General features: G+C 43.3%; 1 protein-coding gene across 1 annotated transcript in view; it reads right to left on the reverse strand.

Annotated features, from left to right (window-relative positions):
- Nucleotides 1–345: 345 nt before the first annotated feature.
- AKAP13 (A-kinase anchoring protein 13) overlaps nucleotides 346–16,684 on the reverse strand; it is a 32,725-nt gene continuing 16,386 nt past the window's right edge. The window contains exons 11-15 of the mRNA XM_060096119.1: nucleotides 9,171–9,247; nucleotides 8,456–8,637; nucleotides 8,158–8,335; nucleotides 1,298–1,358; nucleotides 346–1,025 (exon numbers count right to left, since the gene is read on the reverse strand). Of these exons, the coding sequence (XP_059952102.1) occupies nucleotides 346–1,025; nucleotides 1,298–1,358; nucleotides 8,158–8,335; nucleotides 8,456–8,637; nucleotides 9,171–9,247 (1,178 nt within the window). The remainder of the gene's footprint in view (nucleotides 1,026–1,297; nucleotides 1,359–8,157; nucleotides 8,336–8,455; nucleotides 8,638–9,170; nucleotides 9,248–16,684) is intronic.

The following is a 16,684-nucleotide window of genomic DNA, read 5'->3' on the forward strand; positions in this document are numbered from 1 at the left end:
TTATTTCTGTTATAGCCTTATCCACAAATCTTTGACATAAGGTTGGACTATTTTTCATTCCCTGAGGTGATACTTTCCATTGATATCTTTGATAAGGTTGTTTAAAGTTAGTAGAGGGTACACTAAAAGCAAATCTTTTTCTATCTTGAGGGTCCAAAGGAATAGTAAAAAAGCAATATTGTAAATCTATAATAATTATAATTTATTGGAACAGCAACAAGAGAGGGCAATCCAAGCTGTAAAGCTCCCATATCTTCCATAGTAGTATTAATTGCCCACCTGAGAGACAGACTCGAGCCACTTGGACCCAATCATATGGTGTCATCCATCTGTTAGCAAGAGTATCTAGCAAAAAGTGAGTGTATAGGGAGCTAATGGTCCATAATCAGCATATGCAGCCTTTAATTCTTTGAGAATCTTATAAGGCAGAGGTTCCCATGTCACCCCATCATCAAAGGCTCCTTCAAAACCTACAGAGAAACAAGCAGCAAATTCTGGATCATCAAAGACCTGCATTCTTCTGGAATGCATCTTTGGCTTAATATTAAATGTATTTTTAATCATTTTGTTAGTTGCAGGAGGTGGAGGTGGTCTCAAAGGCATCTCTTGTTTATAATCTGGTAATGCAGGATAACTAACTTTTGGCAACGGTGTTTTTCTCTCAGAATTAATAACAGGAAAATCCCAAGGATCTGGCTCTCTATGATAAGCAGCAGCAGCCTCCTCCAGGTCTTGTTGATCCTGAGGGGACAACTCATCATCATCATCATCTATTTCACATTTTTCAAATGTAGCTGCCAATACTTTCTTAGGAGGTGGCTTTGGAGGTATTAAGGGAGTACTTTCATCTGGAGTTCCCATATAAGGTATTCTCTGTCTTTCTTGTACTGGATCTAAGGTATCTCTAATGAGATTCCACAGAGCAAAAGTATCTACAGGAACTTTTTCAGGACCATGAAGTGAATAATATGTTTTTAATTGATCCCCTACCTTAGCCCATGTATCCAAATTAACTGTACCTTCCTCTGGGAAACACGGACATTGTTCTTGAATAAAGTTTAAAAAGTTAGATAATTGACTAGTAGTTACCTTAATACCTCTTCCAGATAACATATGCTTAGGAATATCAATAAATAATTTTCTCTCTTTAGATTCCTTATGACCCATAGTTAACTTACCTTTTATATAACTTATTAGATTATCCACCCTTCACTTACCTTGCCTATACTCTGCAAGGGGGTCTGCAGCACCCTAGGTGGAAGCCTAGATATCCCGAACTCACTCTATTTACACTTACCCTTCAGGTCCCTGTTCGGGCGCCACTTGCCGGAGTCCAGCTCCAGCGAGTCCAGGGATACCTGAGGGATGGATAGCGTCCAACAGCAACAGATTGAAAACAGCCTATACTTTATGGAACTTCCATGTAAGGAAACACTATGTAGTCATTAAAAACAATGAGGCAGCTCACCTCATGCTGATATGGAATGAGGCCCAAGATACAATTTTAAGTGAAAAAGCATGGTTTAGGGAAGGAGGGATGAATAAGCAGAACACAGAGGATTTTTAAGGCACTGACAATACTCTGTATGATACTATAATGATGGATACATGTCATTATACATTTGTCCAGACCCACTGAATGCATAACACCCCGAGTGACCCCTGATGTGAACTACGGACTTTGGATGATAATGACATGTCAGTGTAGATTCATCAGTCGTAACAAATGTGCCCTCTGGTGAGGGCTGTTGATCATGGGGAGGCTATGCATGTGTGGGTACAGGGGGCATATGGGAAATGTCTGTACCTTCCTCCCAATTTTGCTGTGAACCTAAAGCTACTCTAAGGAGTAAAGTCTATTTTTAAATAAATAAATAAGTGAAGAAAGAAAGAAAGAAAGTAAGAAACAAAGAAAGAAGGAAGGAAGGAAGGAAGGAAGGAAAGAAAGAAAAAAATAAAGGAAGGAAGAAAGAAAGGGGCAAGATCAGAATAGTGTTCTTTTATGGCAGGGAAGGAAGAAAGTTACACACATATGTATATTTGTATGCATACACACACACACACATATGCATATAATATGTCCAGAAGATAAATTAAAAAGTAATAATAGTGGTTGCCTCAAAAAAAAGAAATTGGGCAGCTGGGCCAGAAGACATCATTTCACTGCCTATTCTCTGTGCCTTTTGATGTATGTACTATATTAACAAATTACCTACTCAATAAATAAATCAAATCTTTAGAAATAATAGGCTTGTGACCAATTTGACTCCACCTAGACTCCTGAGGAATTGAAGGGAGGGTTCCGATCTGGTGGTGGGGAGGGAAGCGTGTCTGGCCGGGGTCAGGTAGGGGTCTCTTCAGACACTAACCATAGCTGGGAATGCAAAGAGCAGGGGCTGGCCCTTGCAGGAGAGAATGGTGAAAGCTACTTAGGTAGTTGTTGGCGCAGCATGTGAGCTGAGAGCAGAAAGAGGGATGGGGGACAGGTAGGGAAATGGACCTCAGACCCAGCTCACACTGGGGCACAGAGCGCTAGGGGAGCCTAGGGAAAATGGCTACGGCCTCTGGGCATGGAGGCACAGGCAGCCGCCACAAGCACGTACTCCTCTGTGTCTACTGGAGAGGGCAAGGCCAGAGACACAGCATATCTCCCCACAAAAGGCCAGGAAGCAAAGAAGGCCAAGGAGCTGACAACCGAAACACCCTGCAGTCCATGCACGTGGAATGTCCCATTCCCTCAGGTTCTTGCTAGGTGACTGGTTACTTTGTTAAATTAATTGAGACACACAATCAGGCATTATTTCATGAACACCTCATGGGGGCACATAGGATGTTTCCTCTTGAATCAGCTTGACATTGCAGTATTAATAGCTGTTAATTGTTTAATTTGCTCATCCTTCCCAGGGGTGACTGCCTTTTAACTGGCACTTCAGACACTCAAAGGAATGTGTGTCTATGGGAAGTTATTTCAGGACTGTGACAGGATGTGAGAGGAGAGCTATTTGGGACAGAAGACCTTCTCCATACCCTTCAAATCCCATGACAAAGGGGATTACCCATTTCACCCATCTTTCATCCCAGGTCGTCCCTGGAGTAAGACTGAGGACCACTTTCAGGAAACAAAAGTAACTTGGAATGGAATCTGCCAGTGCCTGCTCTGTACTCCAGGGCTAAACAAAGGGCCAGTGTCACCTGAATGGCTCAACAAAGCACCACTGACTTGGGGTCTGTCAATCAGACATATTCCACTGGCATCATTTAGCTGCCACAATATGTCAGGTCTGTAAAGAAATAGTTGCTGGGTCCCAAGAGAATCAACATTCAACACAAGGCGTTGCAAGGGCCCGGAGCATTCCTTCCCCCCCCCAACCCCCCAACCCGCCACTATGAAATTGTAAGAACTTCTCCAACCCAAGACACAAAAAGGACTATTAACTGCTTTTCAAGGACAAAGACCCTTCCTTTGTGTTGCCACAGACAATGAAGAACTCAGCCAGCTTAGTGCAATTTACTGTGATCGCCCATCATTCAGCAGAGCTTACCGACCCTCCTAGTGACTGGCTTCTTTTAGCTTTCAAGGTACGGAAACTCCGTGCGCCTCTCAATTGCCCTGGTGCAATTACTGTATTGATTTGATGCAGCATTTGCTCCACGTTTAAGGTGGTTTATGTTTTTTAATTTGCAATTAAATTAAATGATCCCTCTTTGCTAAGATGCTTGACACTTGTTTATATTCTGCAGCGAGCAATGAAGGCAACTTTTACTTAGCATCATAAAGCATGCAGCGTGGAGAGCTTAAAATTTTCAAGCAATTCAATTTCTTGCCTAGCTCTTCAGCCTGTAAAAAAAATCAAAATACATATTCGTTGTAAAAATGGTACAAGGGATAATTAGTGCTTTACAGTGATAATCTAATGAAGTCACAAAGCAAGCAACACTGGAAAGATAATGTTATGGGATGAATGTTTGTGCCCCACCCCCCAAATTCCTGTGTTGAAGCCTTAACCCCCAATGTGGTAGTGTTTGGAGGTGGTGCCTTTGGGAGGTGATCAAGATTAGATGAGGTCATGGGGGTGGGCCCTTCATGATGGGCTTAGTGTCCATATAAGAAGAGGAAGAGAGAGAGAGATCTCTCTGAATATTCACACACAAAGGAAAGGCTGTGTGAATACACAGTGTGAAGGCAGCTGTCTGAAAGCCAGGAAGGCAGCTGTCTGAAAGCCAGGTCTGATCTTGGACTTCCCAGCCTCGAGGACTGTGAGAAAATATATGTCTTTTGTTTAAGCCACCCAGTCTATAGTATTCTGTTATATCAGCCCAAGCTGTCTAAGACAGATTAAAAACTGGAAGAGCCACAAGAATAATTGGTGATTTTGTCACATCTTCCTTTCTGGATGATCTCCAAGTACTTGACCCACTCGATTTCTTTCCAACTTCTGATATGTGTACGGTTAATTATTATTATTATTATTTTGTGTGTGTGTGTGTGTGGTATGCAGGGCTCTCACTGTTGTGGCCTCTCCTGTTGGGGAGCACAGGCTCCGGGCGCGCAGGCTCAGCAGCCATGGCTCACGGGCCCAGCCGCTCCACGGCATGTGGGATCTTCCCGGACTGGGGCACGAACCCGTGTCCCCTGCATCGGCAGGCAGACTCTCAACCACTGTGCCACCAGGGAAGCCCAGTTAATTATTAATTAATGATTCAGGCTATAGGTGACCAGGAAAAGTCAGGGCAATTAAACTCCTTTTAATGTTTTAAAATGATATTGACATTTAACATTCTCTCCCTATCAAGTGACCACTAGGAAAATAGTCAATAAAAGATCAAGGAAAAAATAGAAAGGAAAGGAAGTACTATGCTATGAGTTAAATTGTGCCCCCTCAAAAAGATACATGGAAGTTCTAATTCTGAGTACCTCAGAACCTGACCTAATTTGGAAATTGGGTCTTTACTGCAGTAGTCAAAATGAGGTCATGATGGTGGGTCCTAATCCAAAATGACTGGTGTGCTTATAAAAAGGGGAAAATTGGACTCACACAGAGGGAGACCATTTGAAGACACAGGGAGAAGACAGCCATGTGACCGGAGTGGTATATCTACCAGCCAGAAAAATGCCAAGGATTTCCAGAAAATTCCAGAAGCTAGAAGCCACAAGGAAAGATTCTTCCTAGAGCCATCAGAGTAAATGGCCCTGCCAACACCTTGATTTTGGGCTTCTAACCTCCAGAACCGTGAGACAATAAATTCCCATCTTTTAAGTCACCTAGTTTGGGATACTTTCTTAAGGCAGCCCTAGGAAACAAACACATTACCATATTAAATATATGCACTGATTGCAGGTTCTATCCCAATTTATGAAAAACTAAAGTGTGAAAGCTAGCTCCATTTCATGAGTGAACAAACACAGAATATAGATCAAAAAAATGTATGTTTGGTGAGGCAACTGTGGGGATGTTAAGAAAAAAAGAAAAGCACAGACGGAAAAAGAATCCAGAAGTAAAGTTAGAAACAAAACACATAAGATTTTTTATGGTTTGCTAAAGCACTGTAAGTTTTGTTCTGGGTTTCCTAGTGACCAATTTAAAGAAAGAAACCCAATCAGTTACATAGCACACTTTCCACATGGACAGACGGAAGAATAGTTATCAGGAGAAACAATGTTATTTCTGATAGAAAGCCTAAGGGATAGTTAATTAAAAGACTTGTCTGATTACTGAATTTATATGCTTAGCAATATCCTTCATCCCATAAACACACTGTCTAGTTCTGAATTATATAGGGCTGTATTTTATAACATCTTTGATGTTTAACAAACTTGCACTCTGTTCCATTCTCCTGCCTCCTATTTATTTCTCAACCCACACACTCTTCTCTGGCTTCTGCCCATCACTCTGCATCTGCTCTTTCCAAGGTTACCCTTCACTGCTGAATCCAGTGAAGTCTTTCATTTCATCTTTTCCAGCGTGGATGACTTCCCCCATTTAAAACTGTTTCCCGGACTTCCCTGGTGGTGCAGTGGTTAAGAATCCGCCTGCCAATGCAGGGGACATGGGTTCGAGCCCTGGTCCGGGAAGATCCCACATGCCGTGGAGCAACTAAGCCCGTGTGCCACAACTGCTGAGCCTGCGCTCTACAGCCTGCGAGCCACAACTACTGAAGCCTGTGCGCGCCTAGAGCCCGTACTCTGCAACAAGAGAAGCCACCGCAATGAGAAGCCCCCACTAGCCGCAACTAGAGAAAGTCTGCGTACAGCAACAAAGACCCAAGGCAGCCCAAAATGAACGAATGAATGAATGAATAATAAAATAAAATAAAATAAAACTGTTTCCCTCCCTATCCGCCTTTGAGGACACTACTGGTTCTCTCTTCCTACCACTCTTACTCCAGCACTTTACAGACCAGACCTGCCACCTGCCATGAATGAGTATCTGGGCTCCCCCCACCCCCCAGCCCTGGGCTCCATCCTAAACTCCTTTCTATACTTTACATGCTTTCCTCTCGGGGACCTCAGTCACTCCCATGGCTTCAATTACCTCTTATGTGCTGATAACTCACAAAAGGCACCCCAAAGCCTACCCACTTTTTGAGCACCAGACCGCTGAGTCCCACTGTCAGGCGGCTCTCTCCACCTAGACGCCTTGTTCTCCGCAGGTCAGAAACCTCTGTTCTCCCTTCTTGCCACCCCTCTTGCCTCCTCCCTGTAGCCTGTGGCCTCTTCCTCAGGCAACAACATTGTCATCCCCCAGTTACCCAGCTGGAAACCTGGGAGCGGTTTTGTCTCCTTACTCTGTCCCACCACCCACCACAGTGGTTCCTTATTTCTTACTCACGTCCATCCCCCCTCCAGCCCATTTCTCACCAAACTTATCCCAAGAGTCCCCCAACTGGCTTTTCCACTCCCAGTGGGCTCCCCCAGCCCCACAAGCAATTCTCCCAACTGGTGTCAATACCAGTTAAAAAAATTTAAGTTTAAATTTTGCTAAAGAAATTGTATCATTCCCTTTGTTGCCTTTCAAGATGTGGTGGCTTCCTGGCTTAATCTCCCATCACTCAGCCCTGACTCTCCAGACATACCAAACCTTCATTCCTTGGCAGACATGTCAAGTCCTTTTTCACTTTTCACCTAACTATTCTTCATCTGATGAGGTAATTTTTTTCAGATGTAGCTCATGTGTCATCTCTGTGAGACTCACCACAGGCAGGATTCGTGGGTCCTATGCACTTTACATGTGTCTGTGGTCTAAGTGCCCTGTCATTTATGTAGATCTCCCTTGCCAGAGTGGGGGTTTCCCGACGGCAGGGACAGTGTTTCAGGGCTCGTTGTACCCCTAGCACCTAGCGTTATGCCTGGCCAGGTGCTTCATACATGTGAAAAGAAGGCAGTTCTTATCTCTGCCATCCTAATCACAGGCAGAGATTAAAAAATGAGATACTGGCTCCAGTCTAAATCTGTCCATCTCTTTTTTTGTTTTTCTCCCCATTGAAACAGAATGAAGTAATAAGTAAACTCCTTGGGCGCCTATATTTACTTGACTCTGGGCCTTACTTCTACCCAAAGCACAACACGTATTTACTTCAGAACACTCAGCAAGCACCGGCAAAGGGGCACGAGCACTGCGCCCTGCAGTTGAGCAGACAGGGAGCACAGCCCTGGCTCTGCCATGAACTGTGTGTGTGTGACCCTGGGTTGCTTGGCCTTCATGGGCTTCAGCTTTCTCACCTACACAGTGGGGACTGCAATACAGTGCTTGCAGGGATGCCAACAAGACTACATGAAACAGTAGGGCCTTGACAGAGAGTGGTCAAACATAACCCATAAGCACACTTCTCCCCAAACCACCTCATGACAGATTTGGAACGCAGGGCACAGTGGCGGGGGTAACTGACAAATGGATCAACTGGAAAATTCTTTCCCGCAAGTACCTTTCTCTCCTTGTTTTAATCTTAGATGTGACCATGAATTCTGGCAGATTCTTCTGTGACAAAGTACAAAGACTGTCACCAGGGTCCAAGGACACTGATACCGAGACGAGAGACCCAACATCCCCTCGATCTAGTATCAGACACATTCCTACAGCCATTGTTCACCAGGACCTGTGCCAGCTCAGATTTGGTCTCTCTTTTGTTAGGAGCTATTCCCCTCCTCGGTTGACATGCCTGCCGGGACGGCTCTGGGATGGAGGAGCAGCGGGGACTCCATGGGACTGCAGATGCCCCCAGACAGAGCCTCAGACCGCTTCCACCAGCTTTACCTTTTAACTCCCGAGCTTTCGTGTCCAACATCTTCTTTTCTTCCTCATTCTCACTGGGAATTCCTTCATCTTCATCTCTGTTCCTAATACAACCACAACAAAACAGCACATTCTGAAGATGTTGATTAGTCTGATGGTGGCCCAACCACTATGAAACCACAGAGGTACCAGGAGGCGGGGGTGGGCCAGGGTGTGTGACTCACAGGGTGCTGATCGTATCCTGGATGATCTGAATCCAGCTGTTCCGCTCCTCTTTGGAGCTGGCGTGGACTTCCACCATCTCTGGATCTTTCATCCCCATACTGATTAGGAATAAACCTTTCTCCTCGTGTGCTACCTCTCTTACAATCAGCTTCTTTAGGGAGATCACCGTTGACTTCTGGTCCTGGAAAATGGGGAGAGCGCAGATGTTAAGACATGGATACAACATTCTAGCTCTTAAGACAACCTCCGTCTAAGGTAAGACTAGATGCCTTTTAAAAGCATACAGCTCACTCACATTTTATGCAATAGAAAAAGATTCCCAAAAAGGAAACGAAAATTTAAGGTTATCAAGGTTCGAGTCCTGTTTTCTGCACGATGAGTCCTTTCCAGTTCGTCACAGAATCTGGTTGGCGATGTTATAAATTGGCAAGATTTGTAATACGTAATGTGTGAGACATACTCCAGTGACAGATTTCTTTTTAGATCAAATGCCAAAGGCTCTCAAAAGGATTATGAGGGAACAGAAAAATAATTGGTGGGGAGGGAGGTGGGCAGAAAACTGCAAGGGTATATAAGAAATGACTCGGAGGCATCTGTCCTGAGCCAATTTTAAGAAGGTGGGAGAGCAGTAATACAGTGTTAACACTCACCACCTACCATCACGAGTTTGAATACTATTAATTACAAACAGCAGAGACAAACAATTCAGCTTACCAATGACGCAAAGACGTATTTCTGGTATTTTTCTTGAAGGAAAACTAAAACGTCAGTAAGCAGGACCGCTTGAACCTCTGTAGAGGGGGAAAGGGAAGAGAGAACAATGACCACTGAACGGTGAAGCACCTTCAGGGCACTTCATTAGAGGAAAACTCAGCAACACACCCGCACAGCACATTATTACACTCCCCCAAGGCAAGGGCTTGACATTTCTGCAGGGTCCAGATATGGTCATTAGATTTTTAGAGGCATTTTAAGATGGGACTTGTCACCAAAGCCTTGTCTTGGGAAGGCTTAAGCACTCAGTGCTGGAAAGATATATCCCAGAAGGCAAGATTTTTAAGAATAAATACTTTTAAGAGTAAAGCTGGAAAGCAGGACTTTAACAGATGCGAAATAGCAACACATTCTACAGGTCATAATACTCAGGTCATAGTATTTCTCAACTTCTGATCACAGTAATGGGAAAAAGGCGTGGGACAGCAGACAGGAAGGCTGCCAGAAGGTGATGTACAAGAATATCTCAGTGTAATGAAAGGCAGGCTTCATCCACACATCCTAGAGGACACGGATGGCTAGACAACACCCGCTGCCGTCACAGGTACACGGAGTATAGTGGCTCCGCTCCCAGCTCCAACACAGCACAATCAACCTCAACCCCTCTGCACCGTGGAAACAGCCTTCTCTTCTTCTCAATTAAGACAAAACAAAAGCCAAATTAACATCTCTAGTTGGATCCAGGAATCAAAAGAATGCCACAAACTCTTGGCCTAATCTTCTAGGAGTATGAAGTGACATTTCCCATTATTCCCTTAAGGACAAAGTGGGACCTCCCTGGAGGTGAGCCGTCTACTGACACCTAACAGGTCCCTCTGTACCACCTTCACTCTGGAAAGGAGAGCCTACAAATCTCTGGGAAAACAACGGGCTGACTTATGCAGCCGCCTCCTGGGTGGGCAGGACCCTCTTGGCCTTTTCTACCACTATTGCCAAAACTGGGGTGCCCTCTCTGTGTAATTCATTGCAAAGCTATGAGGAAAAACAGAAGCAAGGATGTCTGATTCCTAGGGTGGTCTAGTTTTGCAGGCTAGACCACAGTAATCTTCCATGCACTATCATTAGTTTTTTTTTTTTTAATTTTTTTTATAACAAAGTGAATCAGTTATACATATACATATGTTCCCATATCCCCTCCCTTTTGCGTCTCCCTCCCAACCTCCCTATCCCACCCCTCCAGGCGGTCACAAAGCACCGAGCTGATCTCCCTGTGCTATGCGGCTGCTTCCCACTAGCTATCTACCTTACGTTTGGTAGTGTATATATGTCCATGCCGCTCTTTCGCTTTGTCACAGCATACCCTTCCCCCTCCCCATATCCTCAAGTCCATTCTCTAGTAGGTCTGTGTCTTTATTCCTGTCTTACCCCTATGTTCTTCATGACATTTTTTTTCTTAAATTCCATATATACGTGTCAGCATACAGTATTTGTCTTTCTCTTTCTGACTTACTTCACTCTGTATGACAGACTCTAGGTCCATCCACCTCATTACAAATAGCTCAATTTCCTTTCTTTTTATGGCTGAGTAATATTCCACTATATATATGTACCACATCTTCTTTATCCATTCATCCGATGATGGACACTTAAGTTGTTTCCATCTCCGGGCTATTGTAAATAGGGCTGCTATGAACATTTTGGTACATGTCTCTTTTTGAATTATGGTTTTCTCAGGGTATATGCCCAGTAGTGGGATTGCTGGGTCATATGGTAGTTCTATTTGTAGTTTTTTAAGGAACCTCCATACCGTTCTCCATAGCGGCTGTACCAATTCACATTCCCACCAGCAGTGCAAGAGTGTTCCCTTTTCTCCACACCCTCTCCAGCATTTATTGTTTCTAGATTTTTTGATGATGGCCATTCTGACTGGTGTGAGATGACATCTCATTGTAGTTTTGAGTTGCATTTCTCTAATGAGTAAAGATGTTGAGCATCTTTTCATGTGTTTGTTGGCAGTCTGTATATCTTCTGTGGAGAAATGTCTATTTAGGTTTTCTGCCCATTTTTGGATTGGGTTGTTTTTTTTGTTATTGAGCTGCATGAGCTGCTTATAAATTTTGGGGATTAATCCTTTGTCAGTTGCTTCATTTGCAAATATTTTCTCCCATTCTGAGGGTTGTCTTTTCGTCTTGTTTATGGTTTCCTTTGCTGTGCAAAAGCTTTTAAGTTTCATTAGGTCCCATGTGTTTATTTTTGTCTTTATTTCCATTTCTCTAGGAGGTGGGTCAAAAAGGATTTTACTGTGATTTATGTCATAGAGTGTTCTGCCTATGTTTTCCTCTAAGAGTTTGATAGTGTCTGGCCTTACATTTAGGTCTTTAATCTATTTTGAGCTTATTTTTGTGTATGGTGTTAGGGAGTGATCTAATCTCGTACTTTTACATGTCCCTGTCCAGTTTTCCCAGCACCACTTATTGAAGAGACTGTCCTTTCTCCACTGTACATTCCTGCCTCCTTTATCAAAGATAAGGTGACCATATGTGCGTGGGTTTAACTCTGGGCTTTCTATCCTGTTCCATTGATCTATCTTTCTGTTTTTGTGCCAGTACCATACTGTCTGGATTACTGTAGCTTTGTAGTACAGTCTGAAGTCAGGGAGCCTGATTCCTCCAGCTCCGTTTTTCGTTCTCAAGATTGCTTTGGCTATTCGGGGTCTTTTGTGTTTCCATACAAATTGTGAAATTTTTTGTTCTAGTTCTGTGAAAAATGCCAGTGGTAGTTTGATAGGGATTGCATTGAATCTGTAGATTGCTTTGGGTAGTAGAGTCATTTTCACAATGTTGATTCTTCCAATCCAAGAACATGGTACATCTCTCCATCTATTTGTATCATGTTTAATTTCTTTCATCAGTGTCTTATAATTTTCTGCATACAGGTCTTTTGTCTCCTTAGGTAGGTTTATTCCTAGATATTTTATTCTTTTTGTTGCAATGGTAAATGGGAGTGTTTTCTTGATTTGACTTTCAGATATTTCATCATTACTGTATAGGAATGCCAGAGATTTCTATGCATTAATTTTGTATCCTGCTACTTTACCAAATTCATTGATTAGCTCTAGTAGTTTTCTGGTAGCATCTTTAGGGTTCTCTGTGTATAGTAACATGTCATCTGCAAACAGTGACAGCTTTACTTCTCTTCCGATTTGGATTCCTTTTTATTTCCTTTTCTTCTCTGATTGCTGGGGCTAAAACTTCCAAAACTATGTTGAATAAGAGTGGTGAGAGTGGGCAACCTTGTCTTGTTCCTGATCTTAGTGGAAATGGTTTCAGTTTTTCACCATTGAGGACGATGTTGGCTGTGGGTTTGTCATATATGGTCTTTATTATGTTGAGGAAGGTTCCCTCTATGCCTACTTTCTGCAGGGTTTTTATCATCAATGGGTGTTGAATTTTGTCGAAAGCTTTCTCTGCATGTATTGAGATAATCATATGGTTTTTCTCCTTCAATTTGTTAATATGGTGTATCACCTTGATTGATTTGCGTATATTGAAGAATCCTTGCATTCCTGGAATAAACCCCACTTGATCATGGTGTATGATCCTTTTAATGTGCTGTTGGATTCTGTTTGCTAGTATTTTGTTGAGGAGTTTTGCATCTATGTTCATCAGTGATATTGGCCTCTAGTTTTCTTTCTTTGTGACATCCTTGTCTGGTTTTGGTATCAAGGTGATGGTGGCCTCGTAGAATGAGTTTGGGAGTGTTCCTCCCTCTGCTATATTTTGGAAGAGTTTCAGAAGGATAGGTGTTAGCTCTTCTCTAAATGCTTGATAGAATTCGCCTGTGAAGCCATCTGGTCCTGGGCTTTTGTTTGTTGGAAGATTTTTTATCACAGTTTCAATTTCAGTGCTTGTGACTGGTCTGTTCATATTTTCTATTTCTTCCTGATTCAGTCTTGGCAGGTTTTGCATTTCTAAGAATTTGTTCATTTCTTCCAGGTTGTCCATTTTATTGGCATGGAGTTGCTTGTAGTCATCTCTCAAGATCTTTTGTATTTCTGAAGTGTCAGTTGTTACTTCTCCTTTTTCATGTCTAATTCTATTGATTTGAGTCTTCTCCCTTTTTCTCTTGATGAGTCTGGCTAATGGTTTATCAATTTTGTTTATCTTCTCAAAGAACCAGCTTTTAGTTTTATTGATCTTTGCTATCGTTTCCTTCATTTCTTTTTCATTTATTTCTGATCTGATTTTTATGATTTCTTTCCTTCTGCTAACTTTGGGATGTTTTTGTTCTTCTTTCTCTAATTGCTTTAGGTGCAAGGTTAGGTTGTTTATTCGAGATGTTTCCTTTTTCTTAAGGTAGGATTGTATTGCTATAAACTTCCCTCTTAGAACTGCTTTTGCTGCATCCCATAGGTTTTGGGTCGTCCTGTCTCCATTGTCATTTGTTTCTAGGTATTTTTTAATTTCCTTTTTGATTTCTTCAGTGATCACTTCATTATTAAGTAGTGTATTGTTTAGCCTCCATGTGTTTGTATTTTTTACAGCTCTTTTCCTGTAATTGATATCTAGTCTCATAGCATTGTGGTCAGAAAAGATACTTGATACAATTTCAATTTTCTTAAATTTACCAAGGCTTGATTTGTGACCCAAGGTATGATCTATCCTGGAGAATGTTCCATGAGCACTTGAGAAAAATGTGTATTCTGTTGTTTTTGGATGGAATGTCCTATAAATATCAATTAAGTCCATCTTGTTTAATGTATCATTTAAAGCTTGTGTTTCCTTATTTATTTTCATTTTGGATGATCTGTCCATTGGTGAAAGTGGGGTGTTAAAGACTCCTACTATGATTGTGTTACTGTCGATTTCTCCTTTTATGGCTGTTAGTATTTGCCTTACATATTGAGGGGCTCCTATGTTGGGTGCATAATTATTTACAATTGTTATATCTTCTTCTTGGATCGATCCCTTGATCATTATGTAGTGTCCTTCTTTGTCTCTTCTCGTAGTCTTTATTTTAAAGTCTATTGTGTCTGAGAATTGCTACTCCAGCTTTCTTTTGGTTTCCATTTGCATGCAGTATCTTTTTCCATCCCCTTACTTTCAGTCTGTATGTGTCTCTAGGTCTGAAGTGGGTCTCTTGCAGACAGCATATATATGGGTGTTTTTGTATCCATTCAGCCAATCTGTGTCTTTTGGTGGGAGCATTTAGTCCATTTACATTTAAGGTAATTATCGATATGTATGTTCCTGTTCCCATTTTCTTAATTGTTTTGGGTTCGTTATTGTAGGTCTTTTCCTTCTGTTGTGTTTCTTGCCTAGAGAAGTTCCTTTAGCATTTGCTGTAAAGCTGGTTTGGTGGTGCTGAACTCTCTCAGCTTTTGCTTGTCTGTAAACGTTTTAATTTCTCCATCAAATCTGAATGAGATCCTTGCTGGGTAGAGTAATCTTGGTTGCAGGTTTTTCTCCTTCATCACTTTAATTATGTCCTGCCACTCCCTTCTGGCTTGTAGAGTTTCTGCTGAGAGATCAGCTGTTATCCTGATGGGGATTCCCTTGTGTGTTATTTGTTGTTTTTGCCTTGCTGCTTTTAATATGATTTCTTTGTGTTTAATTTTTGACAGTTTGATTAATATGTGTCTTGGCGTATTTCTCCTTGGATTTATTCTGTATGGGACTCTCTGTGCCTCCTGGACTTAACTATTTCCTTTCCCATAATAGGGAAGTTTTCAACTATAATCTCTTCAAATATTTTCTCAGTCCCTTTCTTTTTCTCTTCTTCTTCTGGAAACCCTATAATTCGAATGTTGGTGCGTTTAATGTTGTCCCAGAGGTCTCTGAGACTGTCCTCTGTTCTTTTCATTCTTTTTTCTTTATTTGGCTCTGCAGCAGTTATTTCCACTATTTTATCTTCCACCTCACTTATCCGTTCTTCTGCCTCAGTTATTCTGCTATTGATCCCATCTAGAGTATTTTTCATTTCATTTATTGTGTTTTTAATCGATGCTTGATTCATCTTTAGTTCTTCTAGGTCCTTGTTAACTGTTTCTTGCATTTTGTCTATTCTATTTCCAAGATTTTGGATCTTGGAAATAGAATCTTGGATCATCTTTACTATCATTATTCTGAATTCTTTTTCAGGTAGACTGCCTATTACCTCTTCATTTGTTAGGTCTGGTGGGTTTTTATCTTGCTCCTTCACCTGCTGTGTGTTTTTCTGTCTTCTCATTTTGCTTATCTTACTGTGTTAGGGGTCTCCTTTTTGCAGGCTGCAGGTTCATAGTTCCCGTTTTTGGTGTCTGTCCCCAGTGGCTAAGGTTGGTTTAGTGGGTTGTGTAGGCTTCCTGGTGGAGGGGACTAGTGCTTGTGTTCTGGTGGATGAGGCTGGATCTTGTCTTTCTGGTGGGCAGGTCCACGTCTGGTGGTGTGTTTTGGGGTGTCTGTGGACTTTTTTGATTTTAGGCAGCCTCTCTGCTAATGGGTGGCGCTGTGTTCCTGCCTTGCTAGTTGTTTGGCATAGGGTGTCCAGCACTGTAGCTTGCTGGTCGTTGAGTGAAGCTGGGTGTTGGTGTTGAGATGGAGATCTCTGGAAGATTTTTGCCGTTTGATATTATGTGGAGCTGGGAGGTCTCTTGTGGACCAGTGTCCTGAAGTTGGCTCTCCCACCTCAGAGGCACAGCACTGACTCCTGGCTCCTCAATTTGGGATGATTTGTTGTCTATTCATGTATTCCACAGATGCAGGGTACATCAAGTTGATTGTGGAGCTTTAATCTGCTGCTTCTGAGGCTGCTGGGAGAGATTTCCCTTTCTCTTCTTTGTTCTCACAGCTCCCGGGTCTCAGCTTTGGATTTGGCCCCGCATCTGCGTGTAGGTTGCCAGAGGGCGTCTGTTCTTCGCTCAGACAGGACAGGGTTAAAGGAGCAGCCGCTTCGGGGACTCTGGCTCACTCAGGCCGGGGGAGAGGGAGGGGCACAGAGTGCGGGGCGAGCCTGCAGCGCCAGAGGCCGGCGTGACATTGCACCAGCCCGAGGCACACCGTGCGTTCTCCCAGGGAAGCCGTCTCTGGATCCCGGGACCCCGGCAGTGACGGGCTGCACAGGCTCCTGGAAGTGCGGCGTGGACAGTGACCTGCGCTCGCACACAGGTCTCTTGGCGGTGGCAGCAGGAGCCCCAGCGTCCCATGCCCATCTCTGGGCTCCGCGCTTTCAGCCGCGGGTCGCGCCCGTCTCTGGAGCTCCTTTAAGTAGCGCTCTTAATCCCTCTCCTTGCGCACCAGGAAACCAAGAGGGAAGAAAAAGTCTCTTGCCTCTTCGGCAGCTCCAGAGTTTTCCCGGACTCCCTCCCAGCTAGCTGTGGCGCAGTAGCCCCCTTCAGGCTGAGTTCTCGCCGCCAGCCCCAGTCCTCTCCCTGCGCTCTGACCGAAGCCCGAGCCTCAGCTTCCAGCGCCATCCACCCCGGCGGGTGAGCAGACAAGCCTCTCGGGCTGGTGAGTGCCGGTCGGCACCGATCCTCT

The sequence above is a fragment of the Mesoplodon densirostris genome, chromosome 4 (genome assembly GCF_025265405.1).
Source record: "Mesoplodon densirostris isolate mMesDen1 chromosome 4, mMesDen1 primary haplotype, whole genome shotgun sequence".
Lineage (NCBI taxonomy): Eukaryota > Metazoa > Chordata > Mammalia > Artiodactyla > Ziphiidae > Mesoplodon > Mesoplodon densirostris.